The sequence below is a fragment of the Manis javanica genome, chromosome 12 (assembly GCF_040802235.1).
Source record: "Manis javanica isolate MJ-LG chromosome 12, MJ_LKY, whole genome shotgun sequence".
Lineage (NCBI taxonomy): Eukaryota > Metazoa > Chordata > Mammalia > Pholidota > Manidae > Manis > Manis javanica.
This window is the reverse complement of record NC_133167.1, coordinates 85,946,617-85,960,407: the sequence shown is the minus strand read 5'-3', so window position 1 is coordinate 85,960,407 and position 13,791 is coordinate 85,946,617. Positions and strand designations below refer to the sequence as shown.

Below are 13,791 nucleotides of genomic sequence, written 5' to 3'. Positions count from 1 at the left end.
GCCTGATGTACAGCACCCAAGGTTAGTGCAGGTTCTGGAACCAGGCAACAGTAACATCAGAGGGCAGGACAGAGCAAGCAAAATCCTGAGAACTGTCAACATTCAAGATCCAAGATCTTGAATGACAGTGTGGCCCTTGGTAAGACCCAGAGACCACATATTACCCAGAGCTCATCCCTGGCCTTCCAGAAGCCAAGTCTGCTGGCAATAAAGATTGATCTCAATCCCCTCCAACAGGAGGGAAGCAGCCCATAAAATGCCACCTCCTCACAGAGCAGACCTGGCAACCCTGCTGTGTGCACTTGTGCAGAGCAAAGGCAGGGAAAATGTTACAGCAGGGCCCGAGACAAACCCAAGACTGAAGCTTTACGCAAGGCAAGCATTCCAGGCTAAGTGAGGGACATGAGCGTTCACACGGAAGCTTCCTTCTGCATGCACAGCCCTGTAAATGCAACTCATCAACAGAAGGGTTATAGGGATGTGGGGTGAGATGGGGGACACAGTTCTATTTAGGGTTAAGTCTTTCCTGGAGAAGGTAAATTACTGGCAGCTGACCTGAGTATGTCTTCTGTATCTATAACGTTTTCCCTGGCCATCGATTACAGAAGATAAATGACAAAGGCCTCTTTGGGGGGTTAATCCCTGGAAAATGACCAAGTGACTCACAGGACTCTTTCTACTGCATATCTGAAAGCAAAAATCCATCCCCCAACACCCAGACTTTCCTCTTCCCCAGCCTGTGAACCAGAGCCAGATCTCAGCCCCATGCCCCTCCACCCCCATATGGCTGTGACCCGTGACCTAGCTGTTCAGGGACCACACCAGTCTGTGGGGCCTCCTTCTACCCAAATGCAGTGGGAAGGAGTCACTAGCACCAGAAAAACAGACCTCAGATCCCAAATCAGGGGTAAAGCAACTTTTTCTAGGGATTCCCAGGCACAGCAATAAGCTCTAGGAGGGCCCCCCAATCTTAGGCCTGATCACAACAAAGTGCTAATAAAGCAAGTCACCACATGCCAGCTGTGTCCTTGCTAAAGTCAACTGCAATGCCTGAGACTCAGAGTCTCATCTGTAGCAGCAGGAAGCCAATGCAGGTGACACCCCAATGCAGGAGACCAGAGGAGTCCAACGTTCATCCAGCTCAGGGAACCAGGTCACATTCTCTGCTGGGGAGGGGCCCCCGACTGCAAGGGCAGGAGTGGCTGTGAGGCCACGGCCCTGACAAGAGAGGCAAGAGGAAGCAGGCCACACTCTGGGGCCTGGATCCTGCCTGGCCAGCCTCTGCCAGACTTGTGCAAGTGTAAATTCCTGAGGTGAGAAAAGATACCAGATATCCGGGGTCAGGAGAGCTGAGCTTTTTCTCCTAAACTGAGACCAGGGATGGTTTTGCATGTGTGTGCTGGGGGTGGGAGAGCAGAGGCTTCCCCTCCTTCCTGACAAACGGGTTAGTGTTGCCCACGAGAGGCAAAGCCCGTGGGCTGCTCCCATGCGCATTCCTCCCGGGCCACGGTGGCCAGCCTGCCACCCGCCCGCTTCCGCGCAGCCTCTCACCTGGGGGTTGTCCATGTACCAGAGAAGGCAGTTGGCCCGGGTGTCCAGAATAAAGTATCTCCGCAGAAACTTGCCGCTGTTCTCATTCTCCTCGATATCCAGAAACCCACAGATTCGGTTCTGTCGATCCACATACGGCATTCCTGGGCTCTGCTCACATCACCCTGCGTGGCAAGAGGGAGGGAGGCAGGGTGAGGACAGCGGAGCGGGTCCAGCCTCAGGACCTGTAGGAACCTCGCTCCGGCTGGACTCACCTCTGCGAGGAACTAGGCTGGCACTCTCTCACCAGCTTCCTTCTCCATGGCACCCAACGGTCCACCCACGCAGACCCTGGACACCTCTACCAATTCCATCCATAAGGAGTCATCCAAACCCACTGACATGTATTCACCTAATTCTCCCCGGGCTCTACTGCATGCCACGCAGGCACACAGTACATTCACAGAGGACATAAGCCCAGGCTTGGGGACAGGGGACCACTTCCTGACTACGTGACCACAAACTAATCTTTCTGCACCTCAGTTTCTGCATCTGTAAAATGGGGATAATAATAGTACCCGCATCTAAGACTTTGGGGAGAATGAAGTGTTTGGAGCACATGAAGCATGTCCTGAACACCAGCATTATGACTACTCTTCACAAGGCCTAGTAAAGTAGGTCACAACCCACTCTTATACATTAGGAAATTATCTCAGGGAGGATTTAAGCTCCAATTCGAACTTCTGGACAAGCCTCTGCCTGGAAGTCAGTCATAAAGAGCAGCCCCTCTAAATAGCTGCATGAAAAAAACTGAGGGGCTCCAGGGCCTTGTGGCAGGTCCACGTCGCTCAGCCCCAACTCCACTCTTTGCTGTCACCCAGAGGCCACTAGGGATGGGAGAAAATGGAACAAGAAGGCCTCAACCCCCAAACTCTTTCACCAACCCCAGGACAGGGTCTCTGGTGACACGAGACAAGCTGCTCCTCAAGTTGGCCTCCCTCCCATGAGTCCCTTCCATCTCTCTGAAGAGCCGAAGGAAAGGGCGGGGCTCTGCTCTCCACCCTGAGGAGGAGGAGGTCCTTCCACCAGGCGGCCATACCCACCCTGGATGCACCACACGGTGCACAGGTGGAACAGGGTTGTGCCCACAAGGGTCAGCAAACACCAGGTGACATTCTGACTTTCAAGGACAGACACCACCCTGCGCCTGCTTGGCTCCAACAGGCAAGATTCATCATGACCCCAGCCCCCCATGGCCCTTAGTCCTTAATGGCAAAGAGGCTGCTGGCTTCGGGCTATTCTCTGCCCCACAGTACTGAGTCTGCCATCAGCTACCGACATGCCCCACTGGGAGTCTCCCCCACATCCCCGGAGATCAGGCTAAGTCTAAGGGTGACCATGCATGTGGTCTTCTCTCACCGGTCCAAACAGGCCTCACGGTGTTGAGAGGCCACCCCAAGAAAAAAGTGCCCCCCACACAGGGTACTGGTGGACAAGGAATCCCACCCAGCCAGAGTCCCAGTGGGAACCCATGACTCTCAGAAGCGAGACGGGTTGGGGTGACATAGCTACCCGCAGGGTGTGACAGGGCACAAGGGAGTCAAACAGGACAAAGATGAACAGCACAGCTACAAAGGACTGTAAACAGAGAAATAAAAGGATAAAAGGTGGGAAGAGGAGAGTTGAGGAGATGGCAGAGGAGAAGGAGGTGGCGGTGGAGTAGACAGAGGGCAGTGGCACAAAGTGGCATCATCACAAAGAGATGCCGGCAGCCAGATGCCTGCCTGCCAGTGCCTCTCCAGGCTAAGCTGCCATCCCAGCTCGGCTCCCCAGCGCCTGTGGTGAGGTCAGGGAGGGAGATGGGCTGGAGCCCTGGGGGAGGAGCAAATGCCACTGGGAGGGGCTTTGAGTCTTCCGCCAGATGCTAGCTCGGGGTGGGAAGGCCAGGGGCCCAGCGTTGCCCTGAGAGGGAGCACAGCCCTGGGAAGGGATGCAGATCTCCCCAGGGACTCAGGGACAGCAGGATCCCAGGCAGAAAGTCTGGGTCAGGCTCACAGGGAGCGCCCAGCTGTCGGGCTGGACCAGAGCTCACCCATCCCCCACGCGCGCCAGGCAAATTCCCTTGAGGCCAGCCCAGCCACAGAGGCAGACTTTCCAGGGCTTTAAGGCCTGCTGCCGCTCCTGGGGTGTCTCTAAGGGAAAGCATGTGAACTGCAGGGGGTAACCAAGCCAACAGTCTCTCAGCCCCGGTGGTGCGCATGGCATCCACGCAGTGCTGGCTTTCAAAGGATCCCTTCCCAGCCTACAGGATTAATCAGAGCCTGTCTCTTTCTCAAGCTACAGGTTGGAAAAGGCACTCTCGACAATCCTCCGATGGTCTGCTTTTGTTGAGGGGGCTTCCCATTTGCCTGGATCCATGGGTTCGGGGGGTGGGGTGGGGACCCTCATGGACCCAAAGGAAGGGTAATAAAAAGCAGAATTTTGGTTGGAACATCTCCTAACTGTGGTTCTGTCCCCAGAAAAAAAAAACCTGCTCAGATGTCCTGAGAAGCAGCTGAGTCACAGAGCTCATCAAGAATGTGGGAGGCCAGGGAAGGCTGGGCTGCAGGAGAAACGAGCTTCACAAGGAAACGGGGTTATAATGGGCTGACCAAGGCCACAGCAGCCTCCTGAGAGACTGCGCAGACACAGACCTGCGGTCCTAAGCCCCAGTCCTCCAACAGTCCATTCTGATCCCGTTTGTGTATGTCTTGTCACAACAGCTGCTAAGATTTAGTACAGACAGCCTGCTGCCCCAGGCCCCCAAAGCCCTCTTCCTGCCCTTCAACCGGGCACCATCATCTTTAAGTCTCCAAGGGCTCCTCCTCTTTTCCCCAGAGGTCCCTCTAATAACATACCCTGCCACCCCATACCCAGCCCCAAACCACACAGTGAGGGGAGAAAGGGAAGTGTTAGGCCAGGCTTTGGTACTTAAGTGGGGGAACCATGATGTGCACACCCTTAGGGTCACCCCAAAATCCCCCTTCTAAGACCAAGGCAAAGGTTCAATTGTTCTTTCCACCTCTCGCCACACTCCTTCAGTGAGACAGCTTTAGCCTGTCTCCTGACTCCAAAATAACTTTTCTTACGTTTCATTTGAACCCGAGTTCCCTGACGTAAAATGATTGGGTGGAGGGTGATCTAGGGGGTTTGTCCCAGGAGTTGCCCTCCACCCCACATCCAGGGATGCACACCTGACCATGACTCCCTCCCCATCTCCTGGGACAATATGCAAAGTGTTCCTGCTGGCTTCCAGCACCAAACACCTCTCTTTTGGGCTGGTCCCTTATCTCCGCACTAAACCCATAAGGAAAGCTTCCAGCAAGTAGCTTCTCAGCCGTCACAAGGCAGGGATGACAAAGGAGCCCAGAAAATCTGTGCAGGAGGGGACGCCCCTCTCAGCACCCTATCTTTCTAAATTGTGCCAAACCTCCCTAGCATGGTTTCCCGTTTTTAGTGCAGAAATCACAATATAACAATGTTGGGATTTTAAGAAAATCACTCTAGCCAACTGTTTTCACTTTCGCATGCTTTTTCATGCCCCTGTCCACATAATTGGCTGTTTAAAAATCTTAAATTATATCATAAACATGTTCCATGTTGTTACACAGTCTTTGTAATGATTGCTTTTAATGGGTGCAGAACATTATTGGACTGGATTACTATAATTTACTAACCATTTCTCTATGATTAAACAGATCATATTCAATTTTTCACTATTTTCAATAATGCTAAAATTCATATTTTCCTGCTTTGCTGCTTCTTTCACAGAGAAACAGTGTAAATTCCAAGTAACAATACAACTAGATCATAGTTTATGATCTTTTACAATTCTTGAACCCTATTACAAAACTGCTTTCTAAAAAGACCGTCTGTTTACCCTGGAGCCAGCAGTATATTGTTTCCATCCATCGCTATAATCTTACATACATTGAGTGTTCTTGCTTTAAACTAATTGCTAGTTTTAAACATAAATGATGTCTAGGGAGGCTGAACATTTTTTCATGTTTGTTTCTTGCTTCATCTTCCTTCCTGGACTTTTTAAAATGCAAATTAAAATTATGTGTGCACAGAATCCACAGCTCGTGCTCACTTTCCCTTTTCTCTATCACACACACACACACACACACACACACACACACCAAATCAAAAAGTGATCTCACATAATCCAAATACCTAAATAACGGGTTGTAATGAGAAGTAACATGGAAAAGAAGAAAGTTTTATATGTTCCATATTTCTTCAGCATATAAATTCCTAAGTATGTATGGCAAATGAAAACATGTTAAATATTTAATTTATGGTAAAAGTGAAACTTTCAGGAGGAAAAATGAATTTGCATGGCGTAACCCACTGATCAGCAGAAAGATGGATTAAACATCAATGACACCTGGATTCCTGGTCTTGGTTGACCAGATGAAGCACAGAAGGAAGAAGTCAAGGGCTGCCTACCTTAGGATGAGGTGAGGGGCGCTGGGAGACATGCCTGTCCAAAGCATCTCCTCTGACATTTCAAGGCCTTACATTCCAGCACTAGAGGAGACTCAGCCAGTAATAACCTGCCTGCGAGGAATTGAGGCAATCAACATCGTTATCAGGCCCATTAACGTACAAGGCACAAGAGGGCCAGGACCCTAAGAAAAGAGAACACACCCCTATGGGAGACAGGCACCAGAGGGCTAAAAAGTCAAGACAAGATCACTGCTTGAAACAAATGTCACCTCCTTGAAAAAATTTCCTGGGAGCCCTATAGACCCGGAGAGGTCCATGCACCTCTCCGGAAAGTAATTTGGCAATAGTAACGAGAGAGCTAAACACATCCCTACCCTTTGACGCAGTAACTCCACTCCTAGGACCCCATCCAAGTAAACAAAGATGCAAATAACAATTAAAACAAAAAGATGGCAACTGCAACAGAACTGACAACAAAAAAAAGTTGGAAATGCCCTGAATGTCCCATATAAGGGCATAATAATTAAATAATTAATGGGATGGTCACATAAGGAAATGTTACATCATCATTAAAAACTATGTTTTCAAGTAATTTTAAATTAATTAGGGAGAAACTCACCATACAGTAAGTTTTTAAAGATATGATTTATAGAATGATCTCAATCCTCTAAACATCATGTTTGTATTCCTATATTTGGATAGAAAAGGACTAATATACAGACACCAAAATATTAGCAGTTGTTATTAGAGGCTATGGGTGAATTTTATTGACTTATTATATCTTCTGTATTTTCCAAATTTTCTACAGGGAAAAATGTATGTGTTAACCTTATTTGGCAGGAGAGAAAGCTTTTGAGTTGCATATCCATCACCATCCCCAGCATATAAATTTTGAAGCTGAGAATAATTCTCAATTCTCTAGAGTCCACAAACAAGCAAACCCTGGCCTAAATTACAGCCCTCTTGGGACCTTTCTCAGTGTTTCAAAGTTTTAAATCTAACAAAGTCTTATCCCACCCATCACAATTGCCTAAGAGCCAGGTACTGACCCAGAGGGTCTGGGTACCTTCTCATCTAGTTGGCTTTCTTGCTTCCTCTTGCAACATCCTCCTAGAGAGGCTCATTCTTCCCCTGCAGGTTTGGGTCCTTACTCTCTGGTCTCTGAGGCCCACTGAATATTCACGCACAAGTCAGCGCCTACATGCCTCTGCAGCTACAGAGCCTGAGCCACACCACGCCCAGTGCTCCTCTGGGAAAAGGAAGCAGGGACCCTGACAAAGACCCCCTGAGTGGAATTTCCTTCCAGAAACTTGGGAGACAGGGCTGACATTTTTTTTTTCAATGAAGGGCTGGATAGATGGATGAAGGGATGGATAAACAGAATTTTTGCAAAAATGAAAGAAAGAAAGGCTATAGAGTAATTGGAGTAATGAAGTCATGCAAACCGTGGTCAGCTGTGTGGGGCATCTTATTGTAGATGGCTAGTGTAATTTGAAGATACAGGAAAGAAGAGTGAAGTCAGGGAGCTTCATCTGCCTGACTGTTCTGACACTTCTGAGCTAAATACAAAGAAGATAAGTGATAACAAAGACAGAGCCCAGCAGACTCACAGAACCCAAGAATGGACTAACAGTTCCCAAAGGGAAAGGGACTGGGGGAGGTGGGTGGGAAGGGAAGGAGAAGAGGAATCAGGGGCATTATGATTAGCACACATAACGTGGGGAGGAGCATGGGGAAGGCAATGCAGCACAGAGAAGTAGTGACTCTACAGCATCTTATTATGCTGATGGACAGTGACTGTAATGGCGTGTGTGGTGGGGACTTGATAATGGGGGGAATCTAGTAACCACAATGTTGCTCATGTGATTATATATTAATGATAGCAATAATAATAATAATAATAAAGCCTTAAATGGCCCGTTAGGAAATAATCTACTATAACCTCGGACAATTCAGATGAACAAAAAATTTACTTGTAAACTATGGAGATTATTCTTTCACATGACTTTGTGTTGGCAAAGCAGGGAATTTCAGGGGTTCTGCTCCTGAGAGAAAGTCAGGAGAGTGTTTCTTGACATGCAGTGGGGCATTAAGTACGTACACCTCCTGCCTTGCTACCCAGTGGGGTGGCAGTGGGAGATGGCAGCATCAGGAGCAGGAGGGATACCAAGAGGAAACTGCTGAACTTCTACAGGAGAAAGTTTACTGGGAAATGACATCAGAGGTCTCAGCGAGGGCTGTACTAGGCAGACAGGAACTGGGGTGTGGAGGCTAAGAGCAGTCAGTCAGCTATTGCTAGAATATGCATAGGCCACATGAGCAGAGGCCACCTGTGTTTAAATCTGCAGCAAATGTGTGTATCATGGAGATTCAACAATGCCAAGGGCCCAGTAAAAACCACAGTAACAACAATAAAACACCAGCATGGTGATTGCAGAACACATGAGAACGGGCCAAAGTCATGACTCAGGAGCTCAGTGTGGGAGAGCCTCTCTCTTACTGTTAGCCTACCACTGCAGTTTGAAACTGTCATAAGAGCACATTCCAAAGAGTCTAAGGCTGGGAAATGATGTGAGAGAGGAGGGAATGTAGTGAGAGCATGTACCCTGCAAAGCGCAGGGCGGTGGATGCTCACAGGGGCGGGACTGTAAGGGAAGGTGGCTGTGACACAGAGCCCACTCCCTGCAGGACCCCAGAGCTTTGAGTGGAGAGCAAGAGACACCAACAAATGAATCTTGAAGGAAAAAAGTACTGGGGAAAAAGCAGGAGTAGCCGAACATTGATTGGTACCACTGCACTATGCCAACACAACAAAATATTTTAAACACTCACAAGAACTCTTAACAGCAGCCTCATTGCTGTTCAGAGAAACTGTGATCTTGGGAGCTGGTAGGAAACGAAGGGCTGCCCCGTGGCCACAGCTCCCAGACCACCTCCACCAGAGAGATCAGTGGCACAGACAGGCAGCCACATTTGGTTTACAAATAGCCCATAAAAACTGAGGTCTCCAACTTTCAGAACCGTGAAAGTCCTCCCAGTTAGAAGACACAATGAATTACATTTCACTGTGTGGCTTCCTAGTGGCCACACAAGAGGCTCGGAGCTACAATTCTTCATCTAAAACTTGACCGTGCCGTGCACTAAAACACAGGCAGGAGGAGAAAGAAAAGAAATCATTATTTCTCCCTCTATTAGCCTTCTGCAAAGTGCTGGGGGGAAGTAAATGGCCTACATGTGTCTGTCTGAAGGCATGTGCTTGCAGATCTGCATTTAGGCAAGGACCTGGGCTGGGAGTGGCAGGAGAGGGCGCAGGTGAGAGCTAGTGGTATGAGTGTGTCTGACAAAACACTTGCAAGAGGACCATTCAAAAGGATGTGCTCATTTCAGTGGCCCATCCATGTGGGAGAATGATGTGCAACAGCATCGGTTATAAGGGCAGACTCTCTACTGGGTCTATTTCCACATTTGTAAAATGGAGAGAATTTGTACCCACTTCAAAGGTGGCTATGAGGACTAAATGGAACAATGTGTGACAAGTGCTCCACAGGTCTGCATAAGTGCTGGGTAGATGCTGTTAAGGTGGGCATGCGTGCAAAGTGCCTTGTAAGGGGTATATGTCTGTATCACCACGACAGAGCTGCTATAAATGCGGGACAGGCAGCTGCAGGGACATCTCGGCTGCGGGACAATAAGCATGCACCATGGACTGGCTGTGACACTGGGATCCCTCACAAGGAAAAACACAGACTTCCCTTGCTCTTCCCTCTACAGCAAGAACCATCGTGTTTTACATCTCTGACATTCTCCAAGAGGTTAAAAGAGAAAAATTCAAGAAATCCACACACTCCATCTTGGCCAGGCTCCCCTGAAAGTTACCAGAACTTTCCTTCTAGGGACAGGACTTGGGCTGCCTCCTGTTCCACCAATGGGGGAATCACAACAGCAGGGAACCATTTCAAGTGGACGGCCGAGTGTGAGGACTAGCTGATGGGACAGTGAGACCTGGCCTTCACACCGCAACTGCAGGAACATAAGGACAGCAGACCTAGCTTCCCCTCCTCTTTACCTCAGCTGGCCGGCCTCTGTGGGCAGAAAGGCACGCCACAGGCCCAAAGCTGAAAGCCTCCCGCCCACATGGGGCAGCATCAGGAGCTCCTGCCCAGTGGGGCTGAGGCCTCCACAGCGAGAAAAGCCCAAGTCAGCCTTTAGTCCTCAGCAAGTCGTGTCAATCAATGGAGGTCAGGACAGAGAAGAGGCTTCCAGAAAGAAGATGAGTTATGAAGCTTAAAAGGTTGAACAGGAACAACAGCAGGGGCCAGGGAGAGGGACAGCAGAACAAACCAAGATTCAGAAAAAAGGTCACTGTTCTCTCCCAGTTCTAGGCCCGCTGCATCAACCACAGCCTCCTCCGAACCGGAAGGAAGGGACCCCATCCTTCCCACCACTCAGCCGCCCTTCCTCCCCTCCCTGTCCTATTCCCTGGCTCAGTGATGGGCTTACACTGGCTGGGCTAGGAATCTTCTCTTCCCATAGGCTACCACATTATAATATTTGCTCGGCTTCCTTCCTTTCCAAAGCCTGACAGATTAGATTGCAGGAGTCCTACCCAGCTCACTAAGACAGACAGAAAACTGAAAGTAAGGCAATCCAAAGCGCTCGTAGGGGGTGAGAAAGAAGGGGCAGAACAGCCCAATATCCCAGCCCCCAGGTCCTCTTTTCCAAGCCCTGGGAGTGTATCGCCCAGAATTAAGTAGAACCACAGTAGTTTCAGTGGCTTAGAAGGGATGCTTACTGCACTGTGACCTGAGGCATTCCAGCCTTTTAACCAGGGCAACGCCCACCTGTCCACCTGCTGCATGAAGAACACAGGACATCAATGAAGAGCCAGCTGGATGCACGCTCGCTCCCGCTGCTCAGGTCTTCCTAGTGGTCAGGCACTTTCAGCAAACATGCGCCAAGCCAGCAGAAGGGGTCTGCAGGAGGATTCAGCTGATGGCAGGGATGCCCCACCCTTCCTACTTCTGCAGAATCTCTTCATAGGTCAGCACCAACCAAAACCTACATGTGTTCAGGATTTATTTTAACCTTGATAAAATACCAGGCTGAATATGGTTCAGTGCACTGTGATGACAATATGGGGTTTACCAGCCCTACTTGCACAGAAGGGAAAATGAAGCACCAACAGCAAGGAAAAAGAAGGGATTGCAGACTGCATCACAGAGAGGTGGTTCCAAATCAATACCTAGGTGATAAGCCATCTGAGAAGTGAACAGGCTCCCATCATCAGCTAGCTAAACTCTACTAGGAGTGCCACAGACACTTTGTAAAAAGTGGGGCTTGATACTCAGCTCTAAAGGCAACATTCAGAGTAAACCCTCCTGAACCACCTTGGTGAATGGAATTTCTATAGGCCGGAGGCACTGCCAACACTTTTGGACAGGTGCAAACGATTCATGTGCTTGCAGCCACTCATTCATTCATTCAACGAACATTCACTTAGCACCTGAGATGTCATGCACTGGGCTGGTCAAAGAGTCTAGAATACAAGCTTTCGAAAGGTACACAATGGAGAAGGCTACTATCCGAAACGATGAAGATGCCGTTTAAAAGCCTCCTCTGGTTTCTCAAAGCACCCCGAATCTTTACTTAAGCCATCTGCTTTGTGTTCTCGGTAGTGCGTACAGCCTGCGTCCTCCGTGGGACTGCCGGCTCCCTGCAGACGGATCACTGCGGGAACACGCTTCCCCCGGAGCTACAGCTGCCTTTTACGTCCTTCTTTCCCAATTAAATGTCAACTGAATGCAACTGAGAGACGGAAAGCAAACGCTTCTACTCTTTCAAGATCTTTGGCTTTACTGTTTCCGAAGGCTTTGCCACCAAAGAAAAATGATGAAGCCCCAAAAAGGAGGAAAAGGGGAACTGACTTAGATACATATTAAGAATAACATGATTACAATTTTGGAACTTTAGCGCGAGTGCAACCACCGCCCAGCCGGCTGAGGTGCCTCCACGAGCCACAGCTGGCTTCCCCCTCCCTCTTCTGCGCTGTTTACTCTCCTCTGAAAAAACCCCACTTGGGAGTCCTAAAGAAAGGAAGGAGGAGGGGCGGGAGACAGAGTTAGAAAGGGAAGATACAGTTTAGACCCGCAGTCACCAAAAAGGAAGGAAACCCTAAGGCAGGGGCAGGGGCAGGGCTGGCCTGGGGGAGGAGATGGGTAAGGCCCGAAAGGAGGGGCCCCTTTGGACCTGCCTGGACGTCTTCCTTCCTGCAAGACCTCTTTTTTCCCCCTTTCCTCCTTTTTCCCCCCTTTCTAAATTTGATGAAATAACAGTCTTCAGAACTGGACCAGAAAATGGAAGCATGTAAGGTGAGGAAGAAGGTAGTGAGACAGACGGGCAGGCAGACAGCTCCCCTCGAGGAGCTTTCCCAAGCCGGCGCCGAGCCTGTATTTTAGGACAGTCTTCCTCCAAGTCACCTGCCCTGCCTGGAGTTCCCGAGCCCGAGGCCCGGGCCGGACCCAGAGGGGAGGCAGGGATCCCCCCAGGGGAGCATTCTAGGCCTGCCTTGTAATAGGGTAACAAGGGGAGAGAAAGAAGCGTCTCCACAGCCCACGCCGTGCCCGAGGTACTTGCCTGAGACGTCTGCTCGCCTCCCCTCCCCGCAGCCCGGGCAGTCGTTGCGGGGCCGGTGCCCCAGCGCCAGGACCCGCAGAGAAGTTTCGCCGCTGCAAACGTGAGAAAATGCAGCTCAGCACAACACCCGCCCCCACCCTCCCCGCGGCCCCACCCCCGCAGCCCGACCCCTGGCGGCGGCGACCTTGGCCACCCCGGACGCTCCGGCGCCTGGAGGAGGGGCTGCCCTGCGGGCTTCCCGGGCCTAAGCCTCGGCCGCAGGCGCCGGCGCCCCCCTACTTACCCCGCCGCGCAGGGGCCGGGGCGCGCAGGGGGTCACATCGGGGTGGGGCGCGCCTCCCCGCGGCCAGGCCGCCGCTCTCGGGGGCTCTCCCGCGGCCAACCTCGCTGCCGCTCGCTCTTCTCTCCCCACGGACCCTCCTTTCTCTCTTGTCTCTCGGTTCTTTTTTCCGGGTTAATTACGTTTCGCATTAAAGCAAAACCCAGCCCCGGATGTGAGTACAATGCTCCACCGGGCCCGCCGGGGGAAGACGGGGTGCCGGGGCGCCGCGGGCTGCGCGGAGGCGGGCGTCCGGGAGCGGCCGCGCAGGTGGGACCGCGCCGCGCGCCCCGGCCCAGCCCCGGGCAGCAGGTGTGCGGAGGCGAAGGGGGCCGGCGGGGCGCGGGCTCCCTCCTTCGCCCGCTTCTTCCCGAGGCCGCACCCAGCGACTTCAGCGGGCCCCCGGACCGAGCCCTTAGCGTCAGTGTGCCCGCGGGGTCAGGTCGGGGGTCTGGGCGGAAAGCAGGGCTCCGATGCCCGGGGCAGCCCTGGGTGTGCTCGAAGAGCCTGGGCCGGACGCTCTCTCGGGGGCACGGGGTCTGTGCGAGTGGGCGGCCCTGTCTGCCCTCCGGGCGCGCGGGTGCTGGGGAAGAAAGGGGAAACCAGAAGCGGGGAGGAAGTGAATACGGCCTGGGGGACCCTGAGAGACCCGCGTCGCTGCAGCGCCTGCGTTTTCCCATGGATCAGCTCTGGGCATCAGCCGGTCGCGATGAGGAAACCGAGACCCGGAGACGTTAAGTAATCCGCCCCGGGGCCCACAGTCAGTCCCGGGCAGGTCTGTCAGGTTCCGACTGCCGCCTCCCACGTGGGGAGAGACA

The 13,791-nt window shown here is 51.6% G+C and overlaps 1 protein-coding gene across 2 annotated transcripts in view; it reads right to left on the bottom strand.

Moving 5' to 3' along the window:
• Positions 1–13,539, bottom strand: part of PLEKHA2 (pleckstrin homology domain containing A2) — a 52,930-nt gene extending 39,391 nt beyond the window's left edge. For both annotated transcript variants that reach the window (XM_037015000.2, XM_037015002.2), the window contains exons 1-3: positions 12,938–13,539; positions 12,655–12,746; positions 1,552–1,715 (exon numbers count right to left, since the gene is read on the bottom strand). In XM_037015000.2, the coding sequence (XP_036870895.1) occupies positions 1,552–1,692 (141 nt within the window). In that variant the 5' untranslated portion in view covers positions 1,693–1,715; positions 12,655–12,746; positions 12,938–13,539. The remainder of the gene's footprint in view (positions 1–1,551; positions 1,716–12,654; positions 12,747–12,937) is intronic.
• Positions 13,540–13,791: the final 252 nt, after the last annotated feature.